Consider the following 16,412-nt stretch of genomic DNA (forward strand, 5'->3'; position numbering starts at 1 on the left):
GTGGTGTTGAATAAGTAGTTTCCTGACACAAGATTCCCGCACTCTGAGTAAAAGAGTATGACCTCCTTTTTCTGGGATTGTCTTCCTCAAAGAATGCAATCATAAAAGCAGTTTGACTTACAACAGCTTGGTCTTGATGCTTTTCGGCAGCCTGGGCCTTCTGCAGCTTTTTCTGTTCTGAGTGGTGGCGCCTTAAGTGTTCCTCCAGCGTTGCCCGTTTGCCACAGCGCCTGGGAGCCCCAGCATTTTCTGAATCGCTCTGTGTACCATCATCGTGTTTATTTCCTGGACACAAAAAAGAAACCACATAATAGAGAAGGAAAAAAAATCCCATGTAGAAAATTAGAAACATATACAAAAGTGCTGTTTGTTTTGCCCCCTTCCCGTTTTCAATCCAAAGTCATACGTTCTTTTCAGTAACAGGCTCTGCAAACTTCCCTCAACTGCAATGCTTACATTCAAATTTGCTCAACCAACAATGAGGCCCTTTATAAACAAGCGAATAGGATTGTCTTTCTTTTTCCAAATTTTAACTTTATAATGATTTACCAATGTCTTAACAGATAAGCAATGCTATTCATATATCATCTGTGACAGTATATATTTAAACACTATTAAACATTAATCCTGCCTTCAAACCTGATACCTTATTTGAGCAATCAAAGATTTGTTTCTAGCATTAGAGAGGAAAAGAAAGAGGAGAAAGGGCAATCCCACTGAAATGCTTATCATTATTCAGGAAACAAGAATACAAATGCCGTCAATATGTGATCTTAACTTTCAATGTTGTACACTACTGACGTAAATATAGTATACATTTCCTTTTCCACAAAAAGATGTAAATTTATAGGTTACACCAGTTACTGTAAAATTTGTTTACAAATGTCTTTCTAGCTATGAGAATTTTTAAAAATTTGCATTGGTGCTCTAAACTCTGGTGGCTTTCAAGAGTGAAATACAGCACACTAAAAGGCCTATCATGAAAAAGTATAGTCTATAAAATCTTATATAATTCTAAGCATCTACTGGCCAAATGTCTGACACAGTGTTAAGTATGGCCATACAAAAATCTATTTGTCTTCTCCATAAAGCATATAGAGTCAAGTTAAAATATATTTGGATTTTGAAACATCAACTTTCTAACAAAGGCTTTTTGCTACCCTTCATAGTTGTATTTGGGATTAAATGAAAACTTGATGAAAATTACTTGATTTTTCAGATTTAAAATTCTCATTACCTAAATAATAATATTAGAAGAAATAATCAAATAACAACATATTATTGTAGCACAGAATTATTAGATAGTACAGCGTTATCCTATGCATGTTTTAGACTGAATCATAAAATGAGGCCTTAAACGATGGATTCTTTAGAAGAAAGCTATAAATGAACCTAGTCAACCAGGTACATTCCAATGTTTCCATGAGGAAATCTGATTTTTAAATTTTCCTGGGCTAAAAATTTTAATCTGATTATCTGCTGAAGAAGGTGACATCGAATAAGATGAACAGAACTGGCAGACTCGGGGGTTGGGAGGGACAATGAACCTACGTCCCAGGAAAAAGTTGAGTTTTAATGATCACGGGCTTGCTTCTAATAGAGGTTACCAGTTGGTGCTAATGATTTCACGTGAGAGGACTGGCTGTAAAAATGTGGTACAATAAAGGAGTGAGAAGACTCAGAGAAGAGAAAGGCAAGCGCACAGAAAAGGGTGACGCTTTGGAAAATAGGCAAGGGAAGCAAAGGGAGTTAAGTCCCAACGAGGGATTTGGGGGAGCACTCCCCGCACCGTGATAGTAATATTAGAAACCTCAGGTACGATAACAACTCTGACTCTTTCTTCAAATTAGTAACCATTCAAAATGCAAACTAAAAAGAAAAAAACAACAACAAACGTGTTTAATTGATGGACTCCGTGCCTTAGGTCATTAAGCTACCCCAATTAGGGATAGCAGTTGGAAGGCAAAACCAAACAAAACCACTAGTTCAAATAAATATAAACTCATGAAAAACATGACATTTTACAACCTGTTTCATTGTAGCATTGGATATATTGAAAAGAAACCCAGTTTGTAAGCGCGGAATATAACTAAACTCCAATATTTCCTGCATAGTAAGACCAAATAACCCATATCACACACATACAACATGAGAACACTATTTTTACAGAATTTAGTTCTTGTACCAACATATAAAATTTGGCACATAAGTAGTGTAGGCATTTCAGTATCTTTTCTTTAAGTTAAAGCTTAAAAATTCTGTTTTAATTTATAGATTAGCCACTTTCTTTTCTGGAAAATTATTATTCCTTCTTGTATTTCTCAGTGTCACACAAGATGAGACATCTGATCAGAACTGAAATTTCTGTTTCCACTGAACGAAACAATCCCTAGGAAGCTGTCCTCACCACGTTTCTTTCTGTGGCTTTTGTCTCTCATTCCCCACGCCCACATAAGCTGACGCTCTTTCAGTGCTGTTAGGGTGGGTTAGCGCCACGAGGCCAGGGGCTGTGGCCCAAAGCAGCTGCAGCTCCTGAAGGGTGAGAGTGCATGGGCTTTGTGAACATGATTTTCGCCACTGTCCCAAAGCGCATGCACTTTACTCTTGTAGGAGCAGAGTGTTTTGTGTTTGTTTTCTTTTACCTACTTTCAAGCTTCTGCCTGCTCTCAACAGTTGCTGAGAAGCTAGTTACTGTAAAATTGTTACCACTTACTATAATTACATGTATTTAGTCTAGGTATATGCTTCTGATACTCTAAGCATGGAAAATCTTTATCTAATAATAGCAGCTCTGACTTTGGGGAAAAATCAAATGTCATTCGTAAATATATCTGGAGAAATAAAATGGATCTATCTTGGACCAAACTGAGTTTTATAGTCACAAAGACATTATCTTGGATAGCTTGTAAGATGGTTTGAGGGCAAATCCAAAAGAAGGGTTCAAGACAATGGCAACAAACTAGAATATATGTCTACCTATAAATCACCTTTGAGGGATGACAGTACTTTGATTGTATAATTTCTGATAAGGTTTTCAAATATCTAATCATTAATGTATAGATACAGTGGGAAAGTGGGCATTAATGCTTCTACTTGGATATAGACTTGTTCAAGAACAGAGAATGTCTTAAAATGATGGCTTAAAAATAACAGTGAATAGGGAAAATAGTGATACTGACTAAAAAAGTTACAATAAAAGGGTTTGACGCAGGTATTTTTAAAAATGGTAGCTTTTAAAAGAATCTTTTAACTTACTTTTTATACATTTCTTAAGAGTGGTTTTAAAAGGATAATGCTACTTCTAAATTTTTAAGTTTTAAGCTACCTTTTACATGATACTAGGATATCAGTATTATTTATCCAATTCATAAAAATGGTCAGTTTACAAATGGATAGCTTTTATTTGTAAGCTTGAACCTATACATACACATATAGGTCTCAACTATGTATTTAATATTATATAGAAGTAAAAAATAACCATCACATGTCAAAGGACACATGCCAGGTAATTGCTTATGATTTCAATTAAACATAGTAATAGGCTCTAACAAAGAATTGGATAATCTCAACATCTCATTACCCTGAAGTACCTTAGAAGCAAATCAGAAATAGGTATTTCTTTATTACTTGATCAGATTCCCAGAGCATAAAGTAAGAGTTAAGTCAGGGCCTTTCTTGTCATTGATAGTGAAGTTATTCATTGTTTATTCAAATTACTGAGTACCTGTCACATACTGAAGTCCCAGGTGAAGTGTTAGGGATACAAGGTAACTAACATATAGTCTCTGATCTCAATAAGCATTTTCTAAAGCTCATTAACTCCTTGTATAGTTAACAGAATGGTCAGATTAACATGTAATCATTCCACTTGTAGACAGCTTATTAAATAGAATAACACAAAACTGTATTCAGTAATTCTAAAGAAACCTTAATTGGCAAAACCAATGGAAAAAATTGATTAGCTAATACCTCAAGGTACAGGTTTAAAGATTTTGCTAATTTTGGCCAAGTATTAAATTAATAAAACATACATAAAAACTATTTCACAAAGAAATAATTCAATTGTGATTTTTATAAAAATCTTACTATTGAAAAAAAAAGTAATTCGATTGATTCTCAGTATTTCTAAAATAAAAATCTTTGTTTCATGGGTAACCTCTGAGAACAGTTTGAAACACTCTATCAACAATGTGACCAAAGTAGTAAAAATTTTTGTTCATTATCAAATGGCTGAAAATTTCTTTCAAAATCTAGACAGTGACAGTTTACTTGAAGTATCATAGTAGAGAACAGAATTGAATATATCTTTTGCTTAAATCAAGAAAATGATGAGAACTGTGTTCTAGGGAATTCCGCTGGTGAACTAAGTCTATTTTCACAGGAAAAGGAGACATATTTAACGGCATAAATCTAAATTTACAAAACCAATCTGGTTTTGGCAAGAAAACAAAGGCAGACTATTCTGAATAAGTTGGACATGGGCAGTATGGTTTGCTTTTGAGCTTTAAAATCAAATATAAACCTTGGAAAAGCCGACGTTTTCTACCACACAATTATTTAATAGTAGTCTGGTAACTGTGAAGACTGAATTTTCTTTATCATAAAATAGGAAGTTCTGAAATGATCAATTCACTTTACCTTTCAACCTTTTCAAGTAAACTGGAACGTCACTTTTAATACTTTTGGAATCCTCTTCTGTTCTTTCCCAGACCATCTGAGGAGGGTTGTTCTGTGCTAGCCAGTCAGCTACTTTGTTTTCTGGTGCCATCATTCCAGTTTGAATCCCCGGCAGGTCTTGAGTTCCGGGAGAAGACTTCTTTGACTTGTGGCGCTGCTCAGAAGTAAATTTTGTCACATGGTCTCTAATAGTCACCTTCCCTGGGGTACTGTCATCAAATTCAATGGTAAAAGAAGCATGCCCTGCACCTGTTGTATGGGAACTCGGTGTGTCTTTTGTTGGGATTTCATGAATAGTGCTTTCTGCTATTTGTGACGGTTGCTGAAATTCTTTTGTAGGGATTTCAAAATAACTTGGTTCCCTACAGAAAGGAAAAAGTACTTCTTCATTTGCAGCTGCAGACTGTTCCTCAACTTGCTTGGCATCTAAGCTGCACCCTAATGAGAAAAATAAGAGAAAATTCAAAATATTTGGGAGCTTCCAGCATTTGAGGGAGCATAGTAATGGCCATTTGTACTACTTCAAGAGTATTAGATGGCAGATCACAGTCTGGATGAAAAACAATGGCAAATGTCAAAGAGAAGACATAATTTTGATTATAAACATGGCGTTTGGTTACCAGTAGGAGATGCAAGATAAGCAGCAACAATGGCAAAGGATGGCAAAGCAGATAAGAGAGGGACCTTGAATGGCTAGGTCCATTATTTTTCCCAATTGGCTCTAGAAATCATCAGGTGCAAAAGAATTGAAATCGCATGGAGATGGAGATGCATATTCAATGTATATATAGATACCTTGAATGACAGAAAAAACTATGGATTTCCTTATCAAGTGAGGAGGATGAAATATCTGAAATATCTGAACACAAGTAGAGTTCCAAAGGAGAACAGGTGTTCCAGTGAGGAAATAAACATGAAGTCAGTATGTAAGCGATGTTCTAGAAGTAATGATTCCACTTACCACTCTTCACCAATGCCTTCAGAACCATTACTTTTACAATGACCAAAAAAATATTACTGAAGTATGATCCTTGCAAGAAGATAGATACATTTTATAAAGAATAAAAGAATGTTCAAGACAAAACATGTGGTGTGCTTGAAGCATTGCCATACAAGCAGCAGTGTGAAAGAAATAAGGTAAAAATAGAAAATGTAGTTGCCAGCCATTAATTCCAGAAGATAATTAATGTACATTTCTATACAGCAAAATATGCACAAGTGTTAAAAACCCTTGGAGGAAAGCAGAATTATAAATCTCAGATTAACAATAAAAGTTGGTGGAAGAAGCAAGCACCTCTGGAACACTATCATTGCTCTTCTGCTGCCCCAGAAACAAATATAAAGGTCTAAAAATAAACAATTTATACGTAAAATATGTAAAGGTATAGAAATAAAAATAATTGAAATGTTTTCCTTTAAATGTTATTAGAAATGCAAATGCAAAAATGTATATATATAAAACAGCCCTGTTTTTCAGGAAGCAAAAGAACCACGTCATTATCAAGATGGTAAAGAGTGAGTTCAAATAAAAAAGATTTCCCTAAAGCTCAAAAAAGCATTCCTTTTAAAAATATATTGATAGCAAAACCATTTCCCGATCATTTATTAGGGAGAAAGGGCAATAGAGGAATAACAAGGTTGTTTCCAATCATTTTCCAATTAAGCGAGTACTTAGTCTTTTGAAACATTTTTTGAATATTAAACCTTGATGGAATTCTTCGGGCGCTGTACCTGACTTTTGGGCAGTACTCTGAATATGAACCAATCATAAAACTGTTTGCTTTTAGGTTATGTAAGATTGGGACAGCAATGTTTCTGTACTCACATGTGTGGGATAGGGTATAGAAGACATCAAACTCAAACAAAAAAAGCAAAAAAAAATCTATACACAAGGTAAACAACAATATCTAACAAAATCAATTTTCAATGTAAAAATGATCCTTTTCAAAATCTACTTAGTTTTTCTCACCACTGAAAATGAAAAAAAAAGTGTATCAACAAAAACTCTACATTATCAAAGCAAAAATTTTACATGCTATTTGAAACAAGACGTTATATGACTCTTAATAATGTGGTCATGCTTTAAAAACTTTATTAAAGAGTTAATTTATCTTTTTCTTGAAAGACAGCTATGCTCACCACTAAAGCACCAATGCTGCACAATTTATTTTTTTCTTAATAATAAAATGTCCTATTAGACTTTGAGTGTTTACTCTGAAGGCCTGTCACTCAAAACTGCCGTGAGAGTAAAATGCATTAACCACTCCCCATGTATTAATAAGCTCATTCATAAATGTTATTTTTATACATTGATTTATGTACAATGTACTGCACTTGATCAATTCCATATAGTACAACTAGTTTATAAACCTATCCAACCAACATGTATACACATATATTCATTTATTCATTAAGTCTGCTTTGCTCATCCTTCAGATAATAGAGTAATGCTAGGAACAAGGGGTGGTAGTTTTCTACTAGCACCACCTGGATACCCATAGAAAATGATGTGACTGAACTATGAAGCAAAAACCACAAAAAGCTGGTTCAGGGTTATATGATTTATCCACTTGTCACTCGGCATTCAAAGAAATCTTTTCCTCCATTGTGAATGAAAAGTTCCTACAATTTTAATATTAACATACTTTCAACATGTTTTCACATTATAACACATTAAAACAGAAGAGATCAAGAACTGCACACCATTGAGTTTAAGGATATCATTCCCTCAGTCCTACTGCAAAATCATCTTTACTCCAAGGACTAGAAACCTGAGACCTACACAAGTCAACACTTATTTTATCCAGAAATTGGTTATATAACAATGTCAAGTAGCATAATAGAGTGGAAAGGCATCATATTATGGCCAGATGGTTATAACCAGGCAACCTGATTTAGTGGAAAGCAGGGATAAGATTTGAAATCAGATAAATCCTCTCTATTAGTCTTTAAATCTCATTTTCTTCATAGTAAAATGGAGAAATAGTTATATCTATCCATAAGATTGTTGTGAACATTTAGTGAGAAACAAACACAAAAAGGCAGCCAAAATGAGGAGAGAAATAAACATGTTCCGATGAAAGCCAGAACAAAGCTCCAAAAAGAGAACTAAACAAAATGGGGACACATGCAGAGTTCAAGACACTAGTTATAAGGATGCTCAATAAATAATCTCCATGAGAACTTCAACAAAAAGATAGGAAACATAAAAATGGAGGTAGAAAACATAAAAAAGAAACAGTCAGAAATAAAGAATACAATATCTGAAGTGAGAAATACAATAAATGTAATCAACAGCAGATCAGATGAAGCAGAGGATCAAATCAGCAATTTGGAACATAAAGTAGCAGAAAACATCCAATCAGAACAACAAGAAGAAAAAAGATTCCAAAAAAAGGAGACTAGTTTAAGGGGCCTCTGGGACATGAAGCACACCAACATTTGCATTATAGGGGTATCAGAAGAAGAGTGAGTCAAGGAATTGAAATGTTATTTGAAGAAATAATGATGAAAAACTTCCCTAACCTGGCAAAGGAAAGAGTCATACAAGCCCAGGAAGTGCAGAGTCCCAAACAAGATGAACCCTACAGAGGCCCACAATAAGACACATCATAATTTAAATGGCAAAGAATAAAGACAAAGAGAGAATCTTAAAAGTAAAAACAAAATAAACCAGCAAGTAAAAAGCAGTTAGTTACCTACAAGAGAGCTCCCATAAGACTGTCAGCTGATTTCTCAACCAAAACTTTGTAGGCAAGAATGGATTGGCAGGAAATATTCAAAGTGATGAAAAGCAAGGACCTACAACCAAGATTCCTCTACCCAGCAAGGCTATCATTTAGAATTGAGAGACAGGGAAAGAGCTTCCCAGACAAGAAAAAGCTAAAGGAGTTCATTACCACCAAAACAGTACTACAAGAAATGTTAAAGGGACTTCTTTAAAGAAGCAAAAAAGATAAAATATATGAATAATAAAATGGCAATAATTACATCTCTACCCACAATTACTTTCATTGTAAATGGATTAAATGCTCCAATCAAAAGACACAGGAGGGCTGAATGGAAAAGAAAACAAGACCCTTATATATGCTGCCTACAACAGACTCACCTCAAATCAAAAGACACAAACAAAGTACGGGGATGGAAGAAATAGTTCATGAAAATGGAAGCAAATAAACAAAAAGTAGCAATATTTACACCACACAAAATACTCTAAAACAATGGCAATATAAGCAAAGGACTCAGGAATCCCACTTCTGGGTACTTATCCGAGGAAACCCAAAACATTTCTTTGAAGGGACACGTGCACCCATATGTTCATGGCAGCATTGTTTACAATGGCCAAGATAATGGAGATCACCTGGTGTCCATTAATGGATCAATGGATAAAAAAGAGATGGTACTTATATACAATGTAGTTATTACTCAGCCATAAAATAAAAAAAGTAATGAAATCTTGCCATCTGCAACAACATGGATGGATCTAGAGGTTATTGTGCTGAGTGGAGTAAGTCAGACAGAGAAAGACAAATACTGCATGATTTTGCTTATATGTGGAATCTAAAGAACAAAATAAACAAACAAAACAAACAAACTCATAAATACAGAGAACATTTTGAGTGTTGCCAGATGGTAGGGTGGCTGGGGGTGAATGAACAGTACAGGGATTCAGAATTACAAATTGGTAGTTGCAAAACAGTAATGGGGATATAAAGTATAGCATAAGGAATACAGTCAATAATACAATAATAACTTTGTATGATGTCAGATAGGTACTAGATTTATTGGGGTGATCAGTTAGTTCATAAGTTATATGAATGTCTAATCACTATGTTGAACACCTGAAACTAATATAATATTGTATGTCAACTATAATTGATAAATAAGAAAACTTAAAAAACAACAAAAAAATAAAACTACAAACAATAAATCTGAAACAACAGTATACTAATATAAGAAAGCAAATGAGACTCTCGTAAGTCTCTTAATCAGCTGGATCTGACAATATGCTTTAAGCGATTAAATGCAAGATATAAATCACTTAACTCCTTCTTACTCAAAAACAATCCCAAGATTATGAGGTACGTTTTGTCATCTCCCAGGCATGACACTCAGCAAGACAGGCCATATAAGCTGATAATCATTTAAGAATTTAGTTTCATTCACATAGATAAGATTGCTGCTGAATGCTTCACAGTTTGAGATTTATTTTATTATGCTGAGTTATGAGGGATTAATTTTTCATGCCAATTTGTTTTTAGAGTGTTTCTTTAAACCTTTGTACTCTACAAAGTATATCTTTTTGTAGTGATTGTGTGTGTGAAATGGTTGCTGAAATGTTAACTGATTATGGTTAAAGAGTCAAGCTGCCTGAATTCAAATCCTAGCTACACTATGTGCTAGCTGAGTGACCATGGTAAGTAAATTCACATCACTGCTCCTCAGTTTCCTTATCTATAAAATGAGGAAAATAACAACCACCTGAGAATTAAGTGATTAAACATATGCAGGATACTTAGAAAGTGTCTGGATAAAGTAAGCACCACTGAAGTATTAGCTATTATGAATCTATCATGGTTCTGTCCCCAGTACAGAAATTACACATATACTTCATTGTATTCTAGAAGTTATGTACTTTAGATTTCAAAAGTTGTTTTGTGTGTGAGAAGAGAGGAATTGATTTTTAGTGACCAGATAAAATCACTATCACAATTATTTTCAGAATTTGGCAATACTGCTGTTACATTCTGCTGTGTTTTCTCTTAACCACCTAATAATTAGTACATTCTTTCTCTCTTTTTCTCTCTCTCTCTCTCTTTCTCTCTCTCTCTCTCTCTCTCTCTCTCGCTCTCGCTCTCTCTCTCCTAGGTAGCTCTATTGCACAGTGATAATATTTGATTGTTGAAATAAGGAACTTAGGTTTAGATGAGAAGGCATATACACCAAATACTGAATCAAGAGTGTTACGTATTAGAATACATATATGCAGATACATCATTTAGAATTTTTTTATCATCTGATGTATGTGTAAATTTGTCTGTGGGAGAAAAGCAGGCAGGAATTAGTATAATTTATGTGGGAATGCATTGGGAGAGAGCACCAAAAACAACCGGCAGTATGACAAGGTTCTCTAAGGAAAGTGGGACAAAATTAGAGAGAACTTTGACACAAAATCTATTTGGCAAGAAAAAGACAGCTATTGTAGTTTCGTGAAAGAAAGAATAAACAGCTTACATTTATTGTGCAAAATGAACTGCAGGAGGGTTGAAACTGGAGGTAGGAAGGTCAATTATGACTCAATGGAAAAAAAAGGCAACAGAAGTAGTAACGTATTAGACAGATGAGGGGAAGGTAAGATACAGACTTCAAATAAAGTAGACATCCTTGATTGCCTTCCAATATCCATTGCTTGTTCCTCTCTCCTAAAGGAACTCCAACATTCCCAGGTACCCACTGTTTCCTGACACAGCTCACGAGCCTTAGGGGAAAATTAACCCCACACTCAGCTTCAGGGTGGGCAAGGCTGGTTTAAGGATAATCTCATAATCCTTGCTAAGGGATTTGGTTCAGTGATAAGCAGCTGACCTACTCCTGAATCTGTGAGAGGCCAATGAGGAAAGAGATGTGTTGAAACTTTGCGGGAAGTTCTTCCCATTGTGAGGGGTCTTCTAGGAGCCACCTTTGTTATTTTCTGCCTGCTGTGATCAAAGTAGTACATCCCGGACTGCTGCTGGCAGGCAGTGTGTGAGTCTGAGGGGAAACTCCCCAGCATATAGCCACTGTGGATAGAAGGGCTGAGAGACAGAGACTAGCTAGCTGATGCCACTGCTGAAAACTGCATTAACCCGTCCTGAAGAGGTTCAGAGATTTAAGCCAGGAAATGTCCTTCCTGTTTTGTCTCAGGAAGCATTTCTCTTATTTGCATCTGAGGATATGCTCACTAACACTAAGTTCCTGAGCTGGGACATGAAGAAAACAGTGCTCATCTTAAAAACAAGGAAGCTGTGATGGGAATTTATTTGCAAAGTTGACAATTTCCATTTGGGGCACTGGAAAATCAAGTTGATAAAGCCAACTTTCTGAGATATGTATCCTGGTAAAATTAGAGCATGTTTAAAGAACCAGTGTTCTTAATTCTCCAGCTAAGAACAATGTTGTCTTTATCTTGTAGATCTAGGATCAAAGGTAGAAAATTGAGAAGTCTGACTCAGAGTCAGACTTGGTTTTCCATCCAGCTCCCTGGGTGCCTGTATTTAATTCCTTCAGTTCTGGATCCTTATGTGCTGTTATCACAGAAACCGGCTGCTCCATCTTCGGCACTGATGTCTTTGCCAAGTTCTCACGTAACAGACGAGTTTATACCTCCATCTATTTCCTGGAAACCCTGATTTTCTGACTTCTGGACACTTAGCTCACTACTATACCCTCCCAGAAACAAGAATATGTTCCTCGACTATTAATCGAAGAACGTGACCTGGAATTATTTTTTCTTTCTGGCGGCTGAACTCAGCTAATCTCATTGCTACCAGATCCCTACAAACTGGACACACTGAGGTTTTAAAGAAGTTTTAATTTCATATCATGCTTCTAAACATAATATAAATCATTCATTTAAAAATATGACTATATGCTTGTCAATCCAATGAAAACACACAAAATTAGTTTGTACCTACTATTTTTAATCCTAGAATGTGACCCGGAACTATTCATTCTTTCTGGCTGCTGAACTTGGTTGGCTAACCTGATTGCTACCATATCCCCATAAATTGGACGCACTGAAGTTTTAAAGAAGTTTTAATTTCATATCATGTTTCTAAACATAATATAAATCATTCATTTAAAAATATGACGATATACTTGTCAATCTAATGAAAACACAAAATTAGTTTGCACCTACTATTTTGGTCTAATTGAAACATTTTAATAATTATTTTAAAATGTCCTATTATTAATATTTTCCCAAGTTTTAACAATCTTATAAATCAGCTGGAAAAAAACATTTTAAACAAAAGTGATTTCCAAAGATATTGGAATAAATAATTTATGTGAGAATTATTCAGAATAAATTCAAATTAAAATGGCAATATCATTAAAATATTAATCAAATATTTTATATCAAATTAAAGAGTAATAGATCTCTTTTCAGGGTACACAGATTTTTTTTTTTTACTTAGATAATAAATTCTTCCCCAAATATACCCAAATCCACAGTCTAAGATTTTTTTACCTGATGTTCCAGTTTCGTGACTTTTTTCTTCCGATTTGCCATTTGACTTGAAAGCTCTTTGTTCATCCAGTTCACCATCCCCCCACCATGACGGCTGTCCATACAATGGCGTACCACGGGGCATAGCAGAAGTATCTGGAAAGAGGTGGGAAAAATCTGTCTAAAGCATATGAAACAGAAAAAAGAATATGCTTTTGCAGAATGCTAAAATTACCTGGTTGATTTACTTAATGAAAAGCAAAGTATAGTCTAGATAGCTGAACAGTACTGTAAGTTGAACAACTTAGTATTTGTGTAAGACCTTATTCAATGTTGGACATGATTGAATAAATGAAACTTTGCACTGGCTAGTACCACGTTTCCCCAAAAATAAGACCTAGCCAGACAATCAGCTCTAATGCATCTTTTGGAGCAAAAATTAATATAAGACCCGTTATTATATTATATTATAGCCGGTAACATATTATATTATATATTATATTATATATTATATTATATTATATTATATTATATTATATTATATTATATTATATTATATTAATGATAGTAAAATAAGACTGGGTCTTACATTAATTTTTGCTCCACAAGACGCATTAGAGCTGATTGTCCAGCTAGGTCTTATTTTCAGGGAAACATGGTATGCAAACTGCTATAGCCCAATAGCTTTTTATCAGTCTTTGGTTTATAGAAATGACTCATTAAGTATAAATATAAAAAGTAAAACTAAAGTAAATTTTGGTATAAGTGATCCTTAAAAAGCTTTTTTTTTTAAAGCTGTAGGGTATTGTACAGTAACTAAACTTAAACTAACTGTTAACAGGACTAATAGATTTACATCTGAACAAATTTGGTAATGTTTATCAAATTTAAAAAATTGCTTTTGTATGAAAGAGATTTTTATATAAAGCATTTCTTACAGTTCCTGGAACATGATAAGTGATAATTATGATAATGTAGCATCATTGGATGTTTCTTTGTTAATTCACTTCAGTTTTTATAATTCAGAAGAAAAAACAAACATGAAATAATAAAAATATTGTACGGTAACTTACATTTACTACCCTCAAATATTTAAACATATTAAACGCACCTACATACCAATGTCATATAATGTGTTTTGTAATGCTTTCTAGTGAAAGCACTGGCTGCTTTAAAACCCACTGTGAAATGTCATTATTATTTTTGTATGGACCTGGCCGAGTTTTTTAGAACAAAGCATGACATTTCTACATAATCAAGTATAAACATGGTATTTTCAAAGAGGGTAACTTACCCATGGCTTTTTCCTCAGATTTTAGTGCTTCTGTAGCTTTGTGCTGTACTTCTGTTGCCGTTTCTGCAACCTTGGAATCTATGCTTTTGGCACATGCAGATTTTGGTAATTCTGGTTCTGAAGACTTCTGGGACAACTGAAGCTGAATGGTAAACTTCTCATGCTATAAAACATTTAAAATCCAAGTGAAACATCCATGAGTGAAATCAACCCTAGTAAACGGTAGGTTTACAAAAGAAATAAGGAAACAACTTTTTACCTTTAGAGCTTCTTCAGGGACCCTCATTTCTCCTCGTACTACAGTGAAAAGATTAGTATGTAAACGGGGCTAAGGAAGAATACGCTTTCTAAATTCTGATAATCAAGCTTAAAATAATCAAAGACAAATTTAAAAATTGTCATATTTTTAAACAGGTAATTACAGCAAACTTCTATTTCCCTAAGAGTTAAATGTTAAATAGTATGCTCAAAAATATAAAATTTTCATTCTTTTTTCCAGCTTAGCTCCGGGGAACTTCTTGGTTATGAATATTGTCATGGGCTGTGAGTGTTCATTTTTAAATACTAAAGAAAATCTTAAAATCTAACAAGTAATTCTAAATTTAGGTAATTATGACCTTCAAGAAGTAAATAACTGGATAATTAATCACAGCACAAAAAGACATTTTCAGTTCTCAGTAACAATATGATTGCAAGGAAAAAAAAAGCACCTGGATCAAATTATATTGATAGCTAATCACAAAATGTAAAAGGAAGTATCTCATCAGTGATTACCCAACCTTTAATTCTGAAGTAATTCAATGACTCAAGATTCCACAGGCATCGATAAAAATAAAGTTCATTTTGAAAATGCAAAAGAAATGCTATAATTAGGGTCCTTACATCAACCACAACCACCCCTCTTCCTAAGAAATTGCAATCAGGGTCAGATTACATTGTCAAACAACTGATTCTATACGGATTAGAACCAAGTACTAGATATAATGAATGCTTTCATTATTATGCCCAAAAGAACAATGCCTCTGTATATTAAAAACATCTTTCACTAAACAGTAGAGGTCACATTTCCCATCATTACTTAACCCTGTAATGAAAGGACTTTTATAACCATGTATTGAATTCCATTCTTTACCAATTCAGAGCACTCATGACTTCAAGGTTAGAAAGCTATAATTACCACGACTACCTGGGGGGAAAGACTTCTAACACATAAGGAGCAGTACACTTGTTAACAAGTATTTAACCTATATTTCTACTCATTAAAATAATAAAAATTCAGATTTGTAAAGAACTTTGAAAAGCTTTGGGGACTGTCCTTTTCAATTCCATTACCCTGGCTTCCTATTCCACAGTTAAAGAACTTTTGGACTGGAGGGACAGAACCCAAAGACGACAACTTAGTCAACTGACTGTAGTCCGCGGCTTCCGTCACTGCATATGGCTTCCTACAGTTGTGAAATATTAAAACTTTCCTTGTTTTAACATACATATGCTGGTAAATATTTGCTGGTATATATAGAAGTGTATACTTCACAACTAAATGTATTCACTGGAAAATAAGTCTAGTAATTTTGTCTATCCCCAAGAAACCCAAGAAACTCGTTAACAGCTGGAGAAGATTTATACCATTCTTACATTTTCAATGGGAAACACGGCATCTTTAAAAAAATGAAAACCATTTCTATTTTTTTCAGTGGGAAACACACATTTTAGCCTGCTGTGAGGATTTCTTGGTGATGATTTCCAGGGGAAACTTGAGACAGGCCATACATCTTAGGTTTAAACACTTTACCTATAAAAAAGTTTTCTGGGTGTGGGACTGAAGAATCAAGAATCCTCTTGTTTAGGTCATGAATTTACCTGAGCATTCGGGTATGACTATGGTTGTCCTAGTTCCAGCTTTTACCCCCAGCTTGCCTACCATCTTCCTGGTGGTTCAAACCTAAGTGACTGTTTTTAACTTGCTAATTAAATAAAATGTCAAACTAAGGCACAATTACACATGTCAGTAAGATAAAAAACACACAATACAGTGTTGTTAACTATAGTCATATGTCAATTATAGAGGATATTATGCTAAGTGAAATAAGTCAGAGTGAGAAAGATAGATACCATATGATCCCACTTATATGTAGAATCTAAAGAATAGAATAAATGAACAAACAAAACGGAAATAGACTCGTAGATACTGAGAACAAACTGATAGTTGCTAGAAGGGAGGGATGGGTGAGAAAG

At 34.4% G+C, this 16,412-nt stretch overlaps 1 protein-coding gene across 10 annotated transcripts in view; it reads right to left on the reverse strand.

Annotated features, from left to right (window-relative positions):
* The window catches only part of CEP170 (centrosomal protein 170), a 109,107-nt gene that overhangs the window by 48,022 nt on the left and 44,673 nt on the right, over positions 1–16,412 (reverse strand). For 9 of the 10 annotated variants that reach the window (XM_074316830.2, XM_074316828.2, XM_074316827.2 and 6 more), the window contains 5 exons: positions 14,437–14,492; positions 14,178–14,340; positions 12,905–13,039; positions 4,639–5,115; positions 122–285 (listed from right to left, as the gene is read on the reverse strand). In XM_074316830.2, coding sequence (XP_074172931.2) covers positions 122–285; positions 4,639–5,115; positions 12,905–13,039; positions 14,178–14,340; positions 14,437–14,492 — 995 coding nt within the window. Of the gene's footprint in view, positions 1–121; positions 286–4,638; positions 5,116–12,904; positions 13,040–14,177; positions 14,341–14,436; positions 14,496–16,412 lie in introns of all 10 variants that reach the window. The other variant, XM_019746814.3, reaches the window with a different exon arrangement.

This window comes from Rhinolophus sinicus, chromosome 6, assembly GCF_057876585.1.
Source record: "Rhinolophus sinicus isolate RSI-liver-muscle chromosome 6, RSI-T2T, whole genome shotgun sequence".
Lineage (NCBI taxonomy): Eukaryota > Metazoa > Chordata > Mammalia > Chiroptera > Rhinolophidae > Rhinolophus > Rhinolophus sinicus.